Source organism: Trichosurus vulpecula, chromosome 2, assembly GCF_011100635.1.
Source record: "Trichosurus vulpecula isolate mTriVul1 chromosome 2, mTriVul1.pri, whole genome shotgun sequence".
Classification (NCBI taxonomy): Eukaryota; Metazoa; Chordata; class Mammalia; order Diprotodontia; family Phalangeridae; genus Trichosurus; species Trichosurus vulpecula.
The window spans coordinates 328,220,351-328,239,727 of record NC_050574.1 but is presented as its reverse complement, the minus strand read 5'-3'; the positions used below and the strand labels follow the sequence as shown (position 1 = coordinate 328,239,727).

The 19,377-nt window shown below is 40.5% G+C and overlaps 2 protein-coding genes across 2 annotated transcripts in view; both read right to left on the bottom strand.

The window, feature by feature from the left end:
- Nucleotides 1–557, bottom strand: part of RNF168 (ring finger protein 168) — a 28,427-nt gene extending 27,870 nt beyond the window's left edge. The window contains exon 1 of the mRNA XM_036746589.1: nt 293–557. The gene's annotated coding sequence lies outside the window, so the exon portion shown is untranslated. The remainder of the gene's footprint in view (nt 1–292) is intronic.
- Nucleotides 558–15,730: 15,173 nt separating this feature from the next.
- On the bottom strand, nt 15,731–19,377 carry SMCO1 (single-pass membrane protein with coiled-coil domains 1). Its single transcript, XM_036747750.1, has 3 exons — nt 19,271–19,377; nt 16,625–16,774; nt 15,731–16,144 (listed from the first exon to the last, which is right to left on the bottom strand). Exons 1-3 carry the CDS (start codon nt 19,324–19,326, stop codon nt 15,751–15,753), a joined length of 600 nt encoding a protein of 199 aa, XP_036603645.1. The 5' UTR covers nt 19,327–19,377; the 3' UTR covers nt 15,731–15,750.

Here is a 19,377-nt window from a genome sequence, read left to right as displayed (position 1 = left end):
CGTAGACCGGAGAAAACTGGGCTCATTAAATCCATTTTGCCATTGCTTTTGTCTTAGGTTAATACAACCGGCAATGAATGAAAAGCCCGTCGGGGGTGGCGGCAGCCTGCGACAAGCAGAGACTTGTGAGTCAGAGGTGGGGGGAGGGGACTGCGTCCGGATCAGAACCGACGCGGTTCTGGCAGATAACACCAGGCAAGGGTGCAGAACACTCCCCGCCAAGCCCCCAGGACTCGGCGACCCCCGCCCCTGGTCCCGGGTTCGGATTCGGAGGCTGAGCCTGCAGACTCACACAGCGGGACGCCCCCTCCGCGGCCCGGGCAGGGCGGCTCCTGTTTCCTCCTCGGTTCCGATGCGCGGAGCCGCGCTTTCGGCGGTCTTTCCTCCGGGAAGCGGCGGCGGCAGCAGCAGCCCCCCAACTCAGGAGGCAGCGCTCGCGGAGACCCCTCCCTCAAGCGTGGGCCTGCATCCACCCCACTGCCGCGGCAGCAGCCGCCACTGCAGCCGCCGAGGCCGTCCAGCACGCCCCTCCCACATGCCCCACGCGCCTTTTCCCCTCCTCCCCACCCCAAAACGAGCCGCTGCAGTCTCAAGGGGATATGACGTCACATCCGTCAAACTGGAGCATTCTCCAATCTCCTCGCTGGAGGCAGCTTAGCGGGGTGTTGCTAAAGCTCCGGCTCCGCGGATTCCCGCGCTCCAGGACTCCCTTCTACTCCCCCCAGCCAATCAGCGGGCGCCCTGGAAGAATGGCAGGGGCCTGCGCCCGAGACATTCCCGCCATTACGTCATTGTCCCGCCCCCGGTCCATTTTAAAATGACTTCTATCCCGCGTTAGACTAGGACAGGTGCTTCCGTAGAAGGTTTTACTGAATGTTAAATGAAATTATGGAGCCCTTCTTCAAGTTCAGCTCCCACCACCTACGAGATGCCTTTCGGGGTCTCCTCAAGATATTAAGTATTTAAGAATTAAATATTCGTAAGGTGTTGTTACTAAGTGGGCCACTAGGTGGTGCAGTGAAAGGAGCACCGTGCCTGGATTCTACAGCTCATAAGCCACCTCAGGCACTAATAGCTGTGTGACCCTGGGCAGGTCACTTAGCCCTGTCTGCCTCAGTTTCCTCCTCTGTAAAATGACCTGGAGAAGAAAATGGCAAACCACTCCAGTATCTTTGCTAAGAAAACCCCAAATGGGGTCATGAATGAAGAGGTTTGGGGTTGAGGGGTGCTCGACACCCCAAGTACCCACACGCGGGGTCCAAGCCTTCTCAGCCGAGGGAAAAGACAAAGTTTGTTAAGGGTTAGCCATATAGGCTTGCCCTAAGAAATCCCACCCTTTGTGTAACAAGCTGGCCGAATCAACGTGAGCTGAGCGTGCCTACGTGGAGGCCAGATGGAGATTATGTACACAGAGATCGTGGCAGGGATCCAGGGGTGGTCTGGGGTGACTAGAGGAGGGGTTTAGGGAGGGACTTGAGGCAGAGTCTAAGGAGGAGCTTGATGAGACTGGGATGGGTGGGAAACAGCTGAAGGCTACAAGGAGAGGACAGACAGTAGAGGGCTGGGGTATGGATATGTTGATCACGGTCAAGGGTGGGAAACAGCTGGACGATGGAGGGCTAGGCTAGGCAGAGAGCAAGGGGGAAGATTCAAGGAGAGTTCAAGGGGGTTTCCAGAGACTGTGCCCTCATCAATGAAGAGTCAGACAGGACTGAATAACAACAAAAAGTTGCAATGTATTTATTTTATGACGTGTCCTGGAGCCAGTTCTTACTGAACATATTAAATTTTTACTTGGGAGATTGATTAAAAACTCCAAATTATGACTTGATTAATTGTTTTGTTGATTGTCTCCAGGGGTGGGGAACCTGGTCAGTCAAAGGGCCTCACTAGAGGACCTAGAGGGCCACATGTGGCCTCCAGGCCCCAGGTTCCCCACCCCTGGCTACCATGTGGATACAAATGGTGCCCTAAGGGTTAAAAGGAATAGTAAGGGTCACTTTCCCAGGCTCCCTGGCTGGGGTTTGTGTGGCATGAAAGACCTTCACCTATTAAAAAGTTAATTTATAATAAAGAGCTCTCAGGGTAGGAACAAAAATAAATTTTATTCATTTCTCAAGAATAGGGTGTCCTCTGCCAGCACAGAACAGAACCAGCAAAGGACCAATAATTATACCTAACACAAGAGAATTCCCACCCACCTCTGACCCTTCTCACCATTGTCTGGGAGGTGGGCTTAATCTGAGCTTGAAAAACTAGACAAAGAACCGGGAAATTGAGGCACAGAAACTCTAAATCCCATTCCCTTAGTTAATGATTACAACTGAGGTGACATCTATAAATCTGAAGAAGGACAATAGGATGAGGGGAGGGGAAGACCCTCTTCATTCTCTTACAGTACTTTTACAGTAAAGGAAAGCAGGTCACAGTGACCCTATTCTTACTGAGCAAATCTTTAAACCAGAACCAGAAGAAAGAAAAAAAGTTTCAGGGTAAACTTTCCCAGAGGCTGAGCCATCAGACTCTCACAGCCTTAGAATTTTTCCACTTCCCTACTTCCCTATTTCTTGATTTTTAAACATTTCTTAGTATAGATATAGATATATATTTATATATATATCCTCCCTGTGAAGTCTTCACATTTTATTTACCTCACACAGGTTTGAGGCTCATTCTGTAGCCCATCCTGTAATTTGAGATCCTGTAGCATAAAGGTGTCTTTAATGCTCTTTTTCCTTTTTCTTGAAATACTGTAATACCCGAGTAGCCACCTATTGCTGGAAAAACCCAAATTGTGATACCTGAGTAGCCAGCTATTGCTGAAAAAACCCTGCCCCCAGCCCCTAACTGCAGACCCCAGTCTGCATAAAAAAAAAACAGACTGAGTTCCTGCCATTTGGCAAGGGGCCTGGGCCCCTAAGACTCTACTAAGGAATGTAACCTAATTACCAGAAAAAGTCTAATGCCTAATGATCTTCCTCTGGCTGAGTGGGCTCAAGATGTCTCTATCTTATGTCAACAGATGGAGCTGAAACATCTCTCGGTCTGTCCATGGCCATTAAGGATGGAAGCCTTGACCCTAGACATTATATGACTTTTGCCCTATCTTGAGCCTTCCTAGCTTCAAGAGTTATGGCAAAAGTTGGAGACAGAGATCCTGGGTTGTAATTCCAATTGACACTTTGTCAGCTATCTGATATGTTGTATTTACAATCTATTCAGGAGGTTCCTCTATTGTATCATGGTCATAAAAAGTGAAATAACACAGGCTTGCTGAGTCTGCAGAATAACATATGTAAACTTCAAGAGATAATTAAGCACCGAATCCTGCATTCTCTATATAAACTACCCTCTCGCTTCAAACGTTGCCATTGATTTGGGAAGCCCCAGTGGCCGCCGGCTAAATAAATTCTCCACTTAAAACTTATACTCTGTGGCGTGTCTCACTCGCTTCTGGTATAACAATACCAAACAACTAGTACCAAAAGAATTGCTTTTGTCCCCCTTATCCTGAGTTCCTTATCTTCTCATTCATCTTCCTCATCCTGTGTCACCACAATTTTTCCTTATCTTTCAAGCCACCACCTTCCTCACCTGGTTTGTACTTATCCTGTCCCTAAATCGCCAGCCCCCATCAGAAGCCCTAAAATTACATCATCACTGGACAGGCTGTATAGCTATTTGTCTATATAAATCTGGGTTTTTTCCTTCATCAGCGCCTTGGTTTAGCTCCTTGCTAAATCTCAGATCCCTACGCTTCACGTAATGAAACTCCCAATGAATGGCTAAGAGAAAATTGTCCAAGTGAATTCTTTCATACCTGAACCTGCTCTAACTGGCACCTCAAAAGCTAGCCCTAAGCTTAGTTCACATGGTTATTTTTACCTGTTGTTTTCCCGCTTTAGATTGTGAGCTCCTGGAGGGTGGGACTGTGTTTTGCCTCTTTTTGTATCCCCAGCCTAAACAATACACTTTTGAATCCAATGAATGTTGTCTTCCCCCTTTATTTAGATTGTGAGCTCCCTGAGGGCATTAACACAGTACCTAGCACATAGTAAGTGCTTAATAAATATGTATAGAATGAATGATCGAGGGAAGGTTAATAATGCATATTAAACTGAAAAGTATATAATATCTGCATTTCATTGTTAAATTGCTCAGCACATCCCTGCTTACATGTGTAGATGCCGTAAGATCTTTTAGGGACTAGGGACTTTTTAATTTTTTGATCTATCCACCAGTCTTAGTATAGTACCTTTCATCTGATGAGTGCTTAAGCATTTTTAAATTTTATTTAATTTATTTAATATATTTAGTTTTCAACATTGATTTTCACAAGAGTTTGAATTATGAATTTTCTCCCAATTTCTACTCTCCCGCCCACTCCAAGATGGCGTATATTCTGGTTGCCCCGTTCCCCAGTCAGCCGTCCCTTCTGTCACCCCACTCCCCTCCCATCCCCCTTTCCCTTCTTCTCTTATAGGGCAAGATAAATTTCTATGCCCCATTGCCTGTGTACCTTATTTCCTAGTTGCATGCAAAAACTTTTTTTTTGTTTTTGTACATCTGTTTTTAAAACTTTGAGTTCCAAATTCTCTCCCCGCTTCCATTCCCACCCACCCTCCCTAAGAAGTCAAGCAATTGAACATAGGCCACATGCGTATCATTATGTAAAACCCTTCCGCAATACTCATGTTGTGAAAGATTAACTATGTTTTGCTCCCTCCTAACCTATCCCCCTTTATTGAATTTTCTCCCTTGACCCTGTCCCTTTTTGAAAGTGTTTGTTTTTGATTACCTCCTCCCCCGTCTGCCCTCCCTTCTATCATGCCCCCCTTTTTATCTTCTTCCTCCTTCTTTCCTGTGGGGTAAGATACCCAATTGAGTGTTTATGGTATTCCCTCCTCAGGTCAAATCCAATGAGAGCAAGATTTACTCATTCTTCCTCACCTGCCCCCTCTTCCCTTCCTACAGAACTGCTTTTTCTTGCCACTTTTATGCAAGATAATTTACCCCATTCTATCTCTCCCTTTCTCCCTCTCTCAATGTATTTCTCTCTTATGCCTTAATTTGATTTTATTTTTTTAGATATCATCCCTTTATATTCAACTCACCCTGTGCCCTCTGTCTATATATATACATACATATATATGTATGTATGTATGTATATACACATATATACACACATAGACACACATATGTATATATATACATACACATATATATGCATATTCCTTTCAGCTACTATAATACTGAGGTCTCATGAATCATATACATCATCTTTCCATGTAGGAATGTAAACAAAACAGTTCAACTTTAGTATGTCCCTTATGATTTCTCTTTCTTGTTTATCTTTTCATGCTTCTCTTGATTCTTGTGTTTGAAAGTCACATTTTCTATTCAGCTCTGGTTTTTCACCAAGAAAGCTTGAAAGTCCTCTATTTTATTCAAAATCCATATTTTGCCTTGGAGCATGATACTCAGTTTTGCTGGGTAGGTGATTCTTGGTTTTAATCCTAGCTCTATTGACCTCTGGAATATCATATTCCAAGCCCTTTGATCCCTTAATGTAGAAGCTGGTAGATCCTGTGTTATCCTGATTGTTTTTCCACAATACTCAAATTGTTTCATTCTGGCTGCTTGCAGTATTTTGTCCTTGACCTGGGAGCTCTGGAATTTGGCAACAATACTCCTAGGAATTTTCTTTTTGGGATGTTTTTGAGGAGACAATCTGTGGATTCTTTCAATTTCTATTTTGCCCTCTGGCTGTACAATATCAGGGCAGTTCTCCTTGATAATTTCTTGAAAGATGATATCTAGCCTCTTTTTTTGATCATGGCTTTCAGGTAGTCCAATAATTTTTAAATTCTCTCTCCTGGATCTATTTTCCAGGTCAGTGGTTTTTCCAATGAGATATTTCACATTGTCTTCCACTTTTTCATTCCTTTGGTTCTGTTTTATAATATCTTGATTTCTCATAAAGTCACTAGCTTCCACTTGCTCCAATCTAATTTTTAAGGTAGTATTTTCTTCAGTGGTCTTTTGGACCTCCTTTTCCATTTGGGTAATTCTGCCTTTCAAGGCATTCTTCTCTTCATTGGCTTTTTGGAGCTTTTTTGCCATTTGAGTTAGTCTATTTTTTAAAGTGTTGTTTTCTTCAATATTTTTTTCAGTATTTTTTGGGGTCTCCTTTAGCAAGTCATTGACTTGTTTTTCATTCTCATTTCTCTTCCCAATTTTTCCTCTACTTCTCTAACTTGCTTTTCCAAATCCTTTTTGAGCTCTTCCATGGCCTGAGACCAGTTCATGTTTTTCTTGGAGGCTTTTGATGTAGGCTTTTTGACTTTGTTGACTTCTTCTGGCTGTATGTTTTGGTCTTCTTTGTCACCAAAGAAAGATTCCAAAGTCTGAGACTGAATCTGAGTGCGTTTTCGCTGCCTGGCCATGTTCCCAGCCAACTTACTTGACCCTTGAGTTTTTCAGCAGGGTATGACTGCTTGTAGAGTAAAGAGTACTTTGTCCCAAGCTTGAGGGGATGCACCATTGATTTCAGAGCTATTTCTGTACAGCCAGCTCTGCCACACCAGCACTCCTCCTTCCCCAAGAACCACCAACCTGGACCTGATGCAAATTTTAAGCCGGCTCTGCACTTCTGCTCTGATCAGCAACTTAATTCCTCCCACCAGGTGGGCCTGGGGCTGGAAGTAACTGCATCTGTAGTTCTGTAGCTGCACCACCCCTGCTGCCCCCAGGGCAGTGGCTGAACCTCGAACTCTTTTCACTCTGTCCCCTGCAGCTTTTCCCACTAACCTTCTCTGTTGTCTTTGGTGTTTGTGAGTTGAGAAGTCTGGTAACTGCCACAGCTCACTGATTCAGGGCGCTAGGGCCTATTCTGCCTGGCTCCTGGTCTGGTTGGTCCTGCCGCTGCCCATGCTGGGCTCCGTTCCCCTCTGCTCCCCTCAGCTCCCCTCTGCTCCCAGCTCCCTGTGCGATAGACCTCACCCAGCAACCATCCAAGCTGTCCTGGGTTGGATCCCTCCTTCCCTCTGCTATTTTGTGGGTTCTGCAGTTCTAGAATTTGTTCAGAGCCATTTTTTATAGGTTTTTGGAGGGACATGGCGGGTAGCTCACGCAAGTCCCTGCTTTCCAGCTGCCATCTTGGCTCTGCCCCCTTAACCATTTTTTAAATTGAGAAATCAGTCATTCAAGCTTTGGAAGCAGTGGTAAAGATTAAATTTAAGTTTCCAGTAAAAGCTGTCATGGGTACTGTGGAAACTAGGTCGCGTAGTACTTAGTCATAATAGGCTTGGAGTCAGAAAGAGCTGAGTTCAGATCCTGCCGGAGATACTCTGTCACTCTGGGCAAGGCTCTTGTGAGAGATGGCCCAAAGTGAAGTTTACCCACTAATCTCTTTGTTCAGCTTCCTTTCCTGAGTAATTCATGAAAGGAAACCATAATAGCCCTCTTCTGACTGGGCGCCTCCAAATTTGGTAAAAGAAAATGCCTAATGAGGTTTTCTAAAACACAGCCCTCTGATAGAGCACAGATTAGTTATGAATAATTATGATAATGAAGAATTGAAATTGCTTTGGGCCGATTAGTTAGACATTAGTAAGAAGATTGTGAGCTTCTCTCACCAGCCAATGGTAAGGTAGGACAGGAGTTAGAGGTGGGGTTAGGATTAGGACAAAGGAAGCTCCTTGAGCGACTAGGGCTGTGTCCATTCTCATGAAAAAGAATAAAAAAACCTTTTCTGATCTCCGACTCAGACCCCGAACTTTTGATGCTGGTGGTCATCGTCCCATACACTCTTAACCTCTTTAGGTGTCAGTTTCTCCATCAGTCAAATGGAGATATTAAGTACCTACCCAAGAAGGTTGTCTTGAGTACCAAATGAGATAACATTGAGTAAAGCTTTTGGCAGATCTCAAAGCACTATGCAAATGATAGTTACTGTTAGTAAATTGTAAGTAGAAAAGGCTTGGATCTGAGAGATTTTCAAAAGAGTCACAAATTCCTTCCAAAACACCATCCTCAAGTCAAGTCAATGAAGATTTATTAAGTGAGTGTTAGATAACTGACAGGCCTCAAACCTTTTGGTGAGTTAGGGGGATGTCTACCCCAAGCTCATTCCCAGTGGAATGAGCAGAAGAGAACAATTTGTTCCAGTGGCCACGGAGGCCACTGTAGGCATGGTGGAGCACTTAGAGCAGGGTCAGATATGGAAGAACAAAAGGTCATCCATCCCATCCTGGTTGGTCATTTTGACTTTTGTCTTGCCACTGGACTTTGATGACACAGGTTGCTCTGCCCAAAGGAATGTAAATTTTGATCACTGAAACCTTGAAATTCATCTTGGAGTTTACAGGCTAGATTTCTTTCTTAAGGACAATGTCTTAAACCGAAATCATTCCAGCTCTCATTGCTTGGCCAACTATTGGTCCCAGGCCAAGCCCCTTGGCCATTGTTAGGGCCCTAATTGGGTCAGAGTGAATGTAAACAGCAATTCGTTCTGTTTTGGCCTGAAACCCTGGAGGTCTTCCCCTCCCAGATTGAATTTTTTTTTTTTGACTAGGTAAAAGACACCATTCTCTGCCTCATTTCTTAGCTAGCCTTAGTCACTGAATGGGTGTTGCAAACTGAGACCTGTTAAAGACCTTAGCTTAAAAAGGCCAAGGCCTCCCACTGCATCCTGGGCCATCTCCAGTCTTCCTGATCTATATCTTGCCACTGGACACAGATGACTCCAGGGGAGAAAGTGAGACTGGTGACTTTGCAGCAGCCCTCCCTCACTTAAACCCAATTCATTTGTATGTCATGGTATCACCTCCCTGATGTCATGGTCCTCTTTGAGAATGAAGAACAAAAAGCAACGGCAACAACAACAAGAATTGGTATATGACCTATGTGATTGTTGTTACCTCCTTACTGGTATTTTATTTAAAATTTTTGCATCAATATTCATTAGAGAAATTCATGTATAGCTTATTTCAAACATCTCAGAATTAGGTATGATGACTATACTTTATCACAGAAAGAATTTGTTATGAGTCCTTGTCCTATTTTTTCAAGTAGTTTATGTAGTATTGGAATTGATTTTTCTTTCAATGTTTGATAGAATTGGTAATTTTATCTTGTCCTTTTATTTTTTTCCCTTTAGGAATTTACTTATTGTTTGTTCAATTTATTTCTCTAAGATTGGCTTATTTAAGTATTTTATTTCCTGTTTTATTCTGGGCAATTTATATTTTTTGATAAAAATTCATACATTTCATTAAGATTGTCAGTTTTATTAGCACATAGCTGGGCAAAATAGCTCCTAATAATTGGTTTTATTTCTTCTTCATTGGCTATGAATTCTTTTACATTTTTTGATACTGATCATTTTGTTTTCTTCCTTTGTTAAAAATTAAATTAGAAAATGACTTGTTTTATTTTTCTTTTCTAGAAAGCCAGCTTTTCATTTTATTTATTAGTTCAATGGCTGTTTTGTTTTGACTTCCAGATTTGTTAGTCTATCCCTTAATTTTCAAGATTTCTATTTTGGTGTTTAATTGGGTTTTTTAATTTGTTAGTTTTCTAGTTTTTTAAGTTGCATGCCCAATTCATTGATGTGACCATTTTTTATTGATATAAATGCTTAAAGCGGGCAGCTAGGTGGTAGCTAGGTGGCGCAGTGAGTGGAACACTGGCCCTGGAGTCAGGAGGACCTGAGTTCAAATCCAGCCTCAGACACTTGATATGCTTACTAGCTGTGTGACCTTGGGCAAGTCACTTAAACCCAATTTCCCTGCCTTCCCTCCTCAAAAAAAAAAAGAAATGCTTAAAGATATACATTTTCCACTAAATACTACTTTGCCTGCATCCCACAAATTTTGGTACTTTGTCTCATTGTTGTCATTACCTTTTACGTAATTATTGATTGTCTCAGTGATTTCTTTTCTCACCCACCCATTCTTTAGGAATAAGTTATTTAGTTTCCAATTAGTTTTTAATCTATGCTTCAAAGGCTCTTTATTGAGTATAATTTTTATTGAATTATAGTCTGAAAAGGATGCACAATATTTCTGCATTTGTTTACGAGGTTTTTATTCCCTAATACATGATCACTTTTTGTGAAGGTGCCACATAAAGCTGAGAAATAACCCTACTCCTTTTTTTTTTTTTGGAGCAGGGAATGCAGGGCAATTGGGGTTAAATGACTTGCCCAAGGTCACACAGCTAGTAAGTATGTTTAAATATCTGAGGCCGATTTGAACTCATGTCCTCCTGACTCCAGGGCCGGTGCTCTACTCACTGCACCACCCAGCTGCCCCAAGTCTACTCCTTTCTATTCTCATTCAGTTTTCTTCAGAGGTTTGTCATATCTAACTTTTGAAAAAATTCTGTTCATCTCTTTAACTTCTTTCTTGTATACCTTGTGGTTAGATTTATCTAGGCCTAAGAGGGGTAAATTGAGGTCCCCCACTATTACAGTTTTACTGTCTATTTCCTCCTGTAACTCATTTGCTTTTCCTTTACTAATTTAGCTGCTATGCCATTTGGTACATATACATCCAGTATTGATATTAATTTATTATCTATGGTACCTTTTAGCAAAATGTAGTTTCCCTGTTCAACCCTTTTAGTTATATCTATTTTTGCTTTTTTTTGGTCTGAGATCATGTTTGCTACCCCTGTCCTTTTTACTTCAGCTGAAGCATAATTGATTCTGTTTCAGCTTTTTATTTTAACTTTATCTTTTTATGTATCTTTCTGTTGAAATCTGTTTCTTGTAAATAACATATTGTTGGATTCTGGTGTCTTATCAGTTCTGCTATCCTTGTATTTCATGGGTAGTTCATCTCATTCACATTCAGAGTTATGTTTGTTAAATGGTGTATTTCCCTCCATCCTATTCTTTTGTACTTTTCCTTCTCTTTTTTCCCTGACCCCTCTTTAAAAGCCTCTTTTGCTTCTAACAATTGTTTACCATATTCTAGCCTCTCCCTTTCACTTAACCCCTTTCCCTTCTACTTTCCTGTTGGATAAGTTGAATTTTTGTACCCAACTATGTGTGTCTGCATGTTCTTACTTCCATTAGCCAATTCAGATAAGAGTAAGGTCAAATGTCATCAGTTTTTCCCCTACTGTCCCTTCTGTTGTATAAAGTCTTAATTGTTCACTCCGTTTATATGAGATAATTCTCCCCATTCTTCCTCTCCTTTCCCCTCTCTCCCAGAGCATTCCACTATCCCACCCATCTATTCTTTTTAGGTCATCCACATACAACAGAATCATACCCAGGCTTTCCATTTGATTAGATGCCCTCTAAGATGCCTCTAAGATGATAAATTTCTGAGGAATTATATGTATTATCTTCCCACAAAAGAATCTAAACAGTTTAATCTTGTTTAGTCCCTTGTGATTTCTCACTTATGTTTATCTTTTTATGTTTCTCAAGTCCTGTGTTTGAATGTCACCTTTTCTACGCAGCTCTTGTCTTTTCATTAGGAATACTTAAAAGTCCTCTATTTCATTAGAGATATTTCCCCCCCCCCTCAATGTTGCTGGATAGGTTATTCTTAGTTGTAATCCTAGATCATTTGCCTTTTGGAATAACCTGTTCCAAGATCTCCACTTCTTTATAGTGTTGCCTGCTAAATCTTGTGTGATCCTAACAGTGGCTCCTTAATATTTTAGTGATTTCTTTTTGACTGCTTGTGGTATTTTTCCCTTGACCTGAGAGCTCTGGATTTTACCTATAATATATTCCTGGGAGTTTTCATTTTAAAATTTCTTTCAGTAGGTCACTAGTATATTCTTTCAATTTCTACTTTGCCCTCTGGTACTAAGATAGCTGGCCAGATTTCTTTTACAAGTTCTTTTTTTTTTCTATTTTTTAAATTAAATTTATTTATTTTCAGTTTTCAACATTCACTTCCACAAGATTTTGAATTCCAAATTTTCTCTCCATCTCTCCCCTCCCCCCAGCCCAGGACAGCATGCATTCTGATTACCCCTTCCTCCAATCTGTCTTTTATAAGTTCTTGAACTATGATATCCAGGTTCTTTTTTTGTTCATGGCTTTCAGTAGTGCAATGATACTCAGATTATTTCTCCTCAACCTGTTTTGAGGTCAGCTGTTTTCCCCATGAGATATTTTGCATTTTCTTCAAATTTTTTCAGTCATTTGATTTTGTTTTATTGTTTCTTTTCTTTCTTTTTTTCTTTTTTGAGACTTTTGGGAAGGCAGGGCAATTGGGGTTAAGTGACTTGCCCAAGGTCACACAGCTAGTAAGTGGATCAAGTGTCTAAAGCCAGATTTTAACTCAATACTCCTGACTCCAGGGCTGATGCACTGCACCATCTAACTGTCCCCTGTTTTATTGTTTCTTGATGTCTCGTGGAGTCATTGGCTTTGGTTTGGCCAATACCAATTTTCAAGGAGTTATTTTCTTCAGTAAGATTTTCTGTCTCTTTTGCCAAGCTGTTAATTCTCTTTTCATAACTTTTCTGTATAGTTCTTTTTTTTCTAATTTTTTTCCTCTACTGCTCTCGTTGGGTTTTTTAAATAATTTTTTTTTTGCTCTTTAAAAAAAAAAAGAAACCTCTTTAACTTTTCCAGGAATTTTTGTTGGCTTGTGTCCAATCAGCATTTTTCTTTGAGGGCTTTGCTTTGCTCAGAGATATTTTCAAGTCATTGTCTTCTTTTGTGTTTATGTCTTGAGCTTCCCTATCACTATCGTAGCCTCATAGAAACTCTGGTTCTTTTTTCATTTAATCATTCTCCTAGTCTGCTTCTTGACTTTGGATTTATGTTAGTACTGAGCTCTAAGTACTTCTGGGGGTGGGAAGATATCTTGTCCTTTTATCTCCTTCTGCTATTTTTACAGCTCAAGATGAGGGCCTGCAAGTTTTTGATGCTCCCAAAGTGGTCTGATCTGGGTTAAGGTCTGTTCATTGCCTTCCTAATCTTAGCTCTCTTAGTTTCTGATTTGGGTTTGGGTCTGTTGGCTTGTGTGTGGCTGAGTTTCTGTAAACTGATGTTGGATTCAGTCACTATTAGCCCACTGGGAGCTTTTATAGGTTCAAAGCAACTGAACTGCTGACTTCCCTTTGGTTTAGGTCTCCAGTCTTCATTAGCCCACTGTAGGCTTGTATGCTGGCCTAGTGCTGGAACTGAGTTGCTGCTCAGCTCCTTGGCTCAACTCTACACAGCTACTTTTTCTGAGCCTATCCATGCTCAGTACTCATCTAGGCCCTGTGCTCAGCTTGCTCACAACCACTCCTCTCTGCTCTGGATTTGTGACCTGGAACTGAGTCATGGTCAACAGAGCTGCCAGATGGCCCCCATTTCTTCACTCAGAACTAATTCAAGGGATCTCCTGGGATCTTTTTCCATCTTAGTGCTTCCTGTCCTGGTGCTCTGTCTTAGCCTGCTTTCCATCTCTGAATGCTGAAACGTTACCTGCTGAAGCAGCACGCACTCTTGGCCAGCCCCTATCCCAAAGACCTCTCTGCTTGTCTCTTTGAGCTGACCTGGGCTGGAAAAGTGACTGATGGTGACTTTTTCTGATTAGAATACTGTCTAGCGTGTTTCTAGGTTATTGTAGGTGAGGTGTACTAGGTGTATCAGGTGAGCTAGTCAAAAATGCTTCCTCTCACTCTACCATCTTGACTCTGCCTCTCAAATTAAGGTGTGTTCACACTTGGTTTGATCACCATATACAAGTCAAACATTTCTTTAGTTTCAGACAGATTAGTACTTGAACATGACTGTCCTCTGTTACAAGATACTATTACATGTTTAATAAGATAGAAATTAAGGGCTTCACAGTAATCCATTAGTTTCTTTTTGACCAAGTACAAGTAAGACTTATTTCATCTCAGTGACTCCAAAAGCATTTAAGACTGAAATATTTTTTCTTAATATTTCTGAAAGAAGGAAGGGAGAAGGGCTTAGTATATCACCATGATGCTAAAAGACTAGACATAGATTTAGAAATGACTACCACTGTATTTCTATGGAAATTTCTCTTGTTCTATCTTTTAATTTGGGCATTAGCATGCTACTTACCTATATTTAAAAACTTTTAGGGAGTCCTGTTACCTATAGAAGATGATCCTAACTGTTGCCAAACATCCAACACCTTCCATTTAATCTACCTTGTCTTTGATATTACCAGACTGCTCTGCACCCTGTACTTGAACATGCAGAGTACATTTTTTATCTTCTGTTTCTCTACCCACCCTTCAAGGCTTTTCTGTTGAAACCTTCCCTAACTACTTTAGCTCATGGTGATCTGTCTCTCTTTCCTCCTTCAAATTCCTCTAGCCCTGTAATATGTCATTTTGGCATTTAACCATGTGCATTTGCTACCTGTGACATCCTTTTTGTTGTGATATTATTATGGTCATAGGGTTAAACCGGAGAGCAAGGTAGAACTGGACAAGATATAGCTGAAGTCCAAGGATATGGAGTCTGATAAGTACTACTAGGTGCAGAGCCTCAGGCCTACACTCTTTTGCTGATTAGGTATGAAACTTTAGGACCCTAAGAAGAGTATATAAACTCAGAGGTTAGCATTTTGTTTGGGGTTCTTACTCACTGGAAAATGTGATTTGACCAGATGAGACTCTGGGTAGCCGCTGGAGCCCCCCGGCTTTGAAAAAACCCAGATGTTGGTGCTTCTCTGGTAACTGTATATTGTGATTTTGTTGGACAGAAATCTGTCTGTTGATTTGTGTTTATTTGTTCTGTTTATATTGTCTTTGTTTATAATTTCTGTTTTATTTGCTCTGAAGTTCAGGGTGCTGGCTTTTCTCCCTGAACTAAGTGAATGATATATGTATGTTTGATTAAAGTGAGATTGTTAACCCCTTAAGGTTGCTTTCCTTAGAAAAGCAGATCAAAGAATCTGTGCTAGCAGCCTTCCTATGTGCTGGTGTTGTTGGTCTTACACAGCCACAGTAGCAGTAAGCAAGATTGTTGTTACACCCTGGCTTGGTAATAATATCAACATTCTAAAGATTGATAACTAGTTATTTGGGAATTATGGTGGAATAAGAGAGAGAAGGGAGGAAAAGATGATAAAGAATTATAGTTACTGGCAATAAAGGAAAGTTGAAATGGAAGAAGGTGGAAACTCTGAAAAAAGTGGGCACTCTAATAATTGAAGGGTATTTGAGCAGGGATTTTTGCAAGGGGGACAGAGGGACTAGATGGGATGGTGTTTGTGTGCATCACAGAAAACTAGAGCATAAGAGGATGACCTCTGTGGCCTGTGGGAGGTTCAGTTATATCATAGGCCTATAGCACTCCCTACTTCTGTGACTAAACTAAGTCACATAAATTAAGTCATAGGTGCATTTTTGGAAGTCTTAATTTTTATGTTATCCTGTGACCCTAACTCTCTATCGAGAGATGACAGAAGCAGGCTATCACTGAAATATAGATTCAAGAGCCAAAAGTTATTTAACTTGATTATTTGACTCTTTATGGATTCATATCTGTATCGCCAACTATACTATAAGCTTTGAAGGTTCTATATACTTCTTTATACCTCCCATAGTACCTAGCATGATGCTATTGATATTATAGACACCCAGTAAATACTAGATGATGACTGAAGAGCCCCTTTTGCAATGAGTAGATTTAGAGAATTGCACATATGAACATAAATATTTACAACTTCTCATCACAACATGAATTCGTTAAAGATGGTTTAGATTTATTTAGATGGTTTACATTAGTTTAGATGTAGTTTTTTATGCTTTTACAGTTTTCTTATTCTCTATTACCTGAACTGCACGTAGTAAACTATTCTGCAAAACCTGGTTCTTCACCATATTGGTTATTATGGGAGTGGCATCACGGATGTACATCCGCCTCAGATTAGCTGAATAGTATTCTGCTTTGCTGCTATGTGCAATAAAGAAGGTACAGAAGGCTTTGACGTCTTCTTCCTGAAGTCCTAACGCCTCTAAAACTGTCTCCCATACAACTCTGATACGTTTGTTATTGTTTTTTCGCTTAAGAACAATTGCTAAAGTGGGAAGGCCTCTTTCCAGGTCTGGAAGTTTCTCGAGCACCTGAGAGTGTAGGTAGTGAAGTGTTTCAATGATATAGCTGTAGAATATATTTAATTCCAAAGAAGTGAACCTGTAAAAAAGTTGGGAAAAGTCCTTGAGAAACAGAACTACGTTCTGCAGATGTGAGATTAATTTCCATTAAGATAGGTCAGTTTAAAATGACAGACCTGACAAGTAAATCACATGTTTGGTTTTTTTTTCTGGAAAATGTACTTAAGCACCTAGGGGCAGCTAGGTGGCATAGTGAGTAGAGCACCAGTCCTGGAGTCAGGAGGATCTGAGTTCAAATCCAGCCTCGGATATTCAACACACTTTGCTTGACCCCAATTGCCCTGCCTTCCCCCCCCCCCCAAGAAAAAATTTTAAAAAGAAGCACCTGTATTGTAATGAGTTGTTACTTAGCTCTCATTGCATCTAGGAAAATGATTCTTTCATAGTCCATCATTGGAACAGCATTGGGAGATGCAGAATTGGATGACCATTAAAATAAAAAAAAAAACACCTCCTAAGCCACAAAGGTATGCATTTTTCCTCTTTTGCTTGATCTTACTTGATCTCCAGAACTGCTGTCCACATCTCATCTTGGACTGCCTGGCTTTCCAGAGTCTTTCTGTGAAATTCAAACTTTTGAGTCAGATTTTCCATGGCAGAGTCCAGTTCTTCAAACTGTGTCTCCAAAGTCTGAAGTTTTTTCTGTACCCTAAAGAATAGGGAAAAAAAAGGATTAGTCAAGTGTGATAGTGCAATTGATTAGACAAATGCAAATCAAAACAACTCTGAGGTACCACATGACACCTATCAGATTGGCTAACATGACAAAATAGGAAAATGATAAATGTTGGAGATGTAGGAAAATTGGAACTCTAATGCATTGTTGGTGGAGTTATGCACTGATCCAACCATTCTGGAGAGCAATTTGGAACTATGCACAAAGGGCTATAAAACTATGCATACTTTTTGACCCAGCAATACCACTGCTAGGTCTATATCTCAAAGAGATCATAAAAATGGGAAATATTTATGTACAAAAATATTTATAACAGCTCTTTTTGTGGTGGCCAATAATTAGAAATTGAGGGGACACCCATCAACTGGGGAATGGCTGAACAAGTTGTGGTCTATGAATGTGATGGAATACTATTGTGGTATAAGAAATGATGAGCAGGTGTATTTCAGAAAAACCTGAAAAGACTTACATGAACTGATGCTGAGTGAAGTGAGCAGAACCAGGAGAACATTGTACAAAGTAACAGCCACACTGTACGATGACTGACTTCTATAGACTTAGCACTTCTCAGCAATGCAAGGATCTAAGACAACTCCAAAAGACTTATGATGAAGAATGCTGTCCATATCCAGAGAAAGAACTATGGAATCTGAATGCAGATGGAAACATACTATTTGCTCTCTTTTTTTTCTTTTGTTGTTTTGTTTTGTTTCTTCTTTCTTGTGGTTCCTCCCATTGGTTCTAATACTTCTTTACAACATGACTAATGTGAAAATATGTTTAGTATGAATGTATACATAAAGCCTATATCAGATTGTATGCTGTCTTGGGGATTGGGGAGGGGAAGGAAGGGAAGAAACTGGAAAATTCAAAAGCTTATGGAAATGAATGTTGAAAATTAAAAACAAATAAACAATTTTTTTTAAAAAGAAAAAAAGGTGTGGTAGTATACACCTATCTTCCCAATTACCAAGGAGGCTAAAACTGGGTGATCTTTTGAGCTCATAAATTCTAAGCTGCAATGTGTAAAGTGAAAGTAGAAGGAAGCCACTGAACACTTCTTGAAAGAAACCCCAAAATGAAAATGTCAAAGAATGTCATAGCCAAAATTCAGAGCTTCCAGGTCAAAGAAAAAAATATTCAAGCAATCAGAATGAAAGAGTTCAATACCAAGGGCCCACAGACAGGATCACACAAGACCTGTCAGCTACAATGTTAAAAGAAAAGAGAGCTTGGAATACAGTATTTCAAAAGGCAAAAAATAAAGGCTTACAACCAAGAATAACTTACCCAGAAATCCTCAAACACAAGTAAGTCTTCCCTATCTTGAAAAAAAACCTTCACTTAATTCTGATGGTTCATCTATTTATATCCCTATTTTCTCTAATTCCTTTTAATGCCAAATTTCTCTCTCCAATAAGAATTCTACTTCTCCTTTTCATATCTTTACTAATTGTTGTGCTTTCCTTAATAATCTGTATTTTAAAAAGCCACTATTGAAAGTCTCTTTCCTATTAGCTTCTATGATATTATGCTCTCCCATCTTTCTTATGTTTTTGTCCTCCCCTTCTTTGTCTCCTTTATTGAGTCCTCTTCTTTACTCCTCAATGTATATGTTCCCCTAAGGTAGTGTTCAATCCTTTGTACTTCTTTCTCTGAAAATGGGTCCACTTCAACAGCATCAAATAGCTCCTCTATGATGATCACTTCATTTCCCAGAGTTGCAACTTCTTGAGCTCATATGATTCAGAATCAAAGGATTTGAGAATTGGAAGGAACCACAGAGGCAATTTATACAAAAGGGATTTTTACAATAAAATCCCTATGAGTGGTTGTCTATCTTCTGCTTAATGACCTCAGAGAAGGAGAGATACACCACCTCTCAGCACAAGCCACTCCACTTTTGGACAGTTCTGATCATTAGGAAAGTTTTCCTTATATCTAGCTTAAATTTACCACTTTTCAGCTTCCATTCACTGCTCCTGGTTCTGTCCAAATAACTTGAAATACCAAAAGGTGTGCATATGAAATGCTAAGTTAAATAAATTGTATACATTACATTTGACAAGAGTAACAAAAAAGAGGGGGAAAAAGAAACAGGTGCAGCACAGAATGAGTTATTCATGATTATGTGCTGAAAACCCCATATCTTGCCCTTCGTAAAGGAATTAGAATTGATTCTCTCTCTCTCTCTCTCTCTCTCTCTCTCTCTCTCTCTCTCTCTCTCTTTCTCTCGGATGCTAAAGTAGAATTTTTTTTTCTCTTCCCACCCTAGGAGATTTACACCTTCTAGTCTGCATTCCACTTTAACAAGAAGAGAAATCTAATTAGCAGACTCAAAGCTTCAAGCAGTTTCACTGACTCTTACATTTTTACCCTCACTCTCCACCTTCGCAGAAAAGCTGAGCCATGCTTCTTCCTCCCCACCCCACACCCACCCCAACCCAACCCCCACTAGTTCTTAGTGACCTTTTCATTGCTTCTTTCAGAGGATGCAGGGATGTAGCCTCATTGGTCATCTTCATGGGAAAAAAAAGATGATAAATATTAAGACACAAATATAGATTTGAGTTCAG

What these genes read in the sequence shown, in the direction of transcription:
- SMCO1 (XM_036747750.1), bottom strand. Translation starts at nt 19,326, where the DNA reads ATGAAGATGACCAATGAGGCTACATCCCTGCATCCTCTGAAAGAAGCA. An exon ending in CTGAAAGAAGCAATGAAAAG is followed by an intron (nt 16,775 to 19,270) that starts GTCACTAAGAAC and finishes CCTATTCTTTAG; the next exon opens with GGTACAGAAAAAACTTCAGA. An exon ending in ACAGCAGTTCTGGAGATCAA is followed by an intron (nt 16,145 to 16,624) that starts GTAAGATCAAGC and finishes ACTTTTTTACAG; the next exon opens with GTTCACTTCTTTGGAATTAA.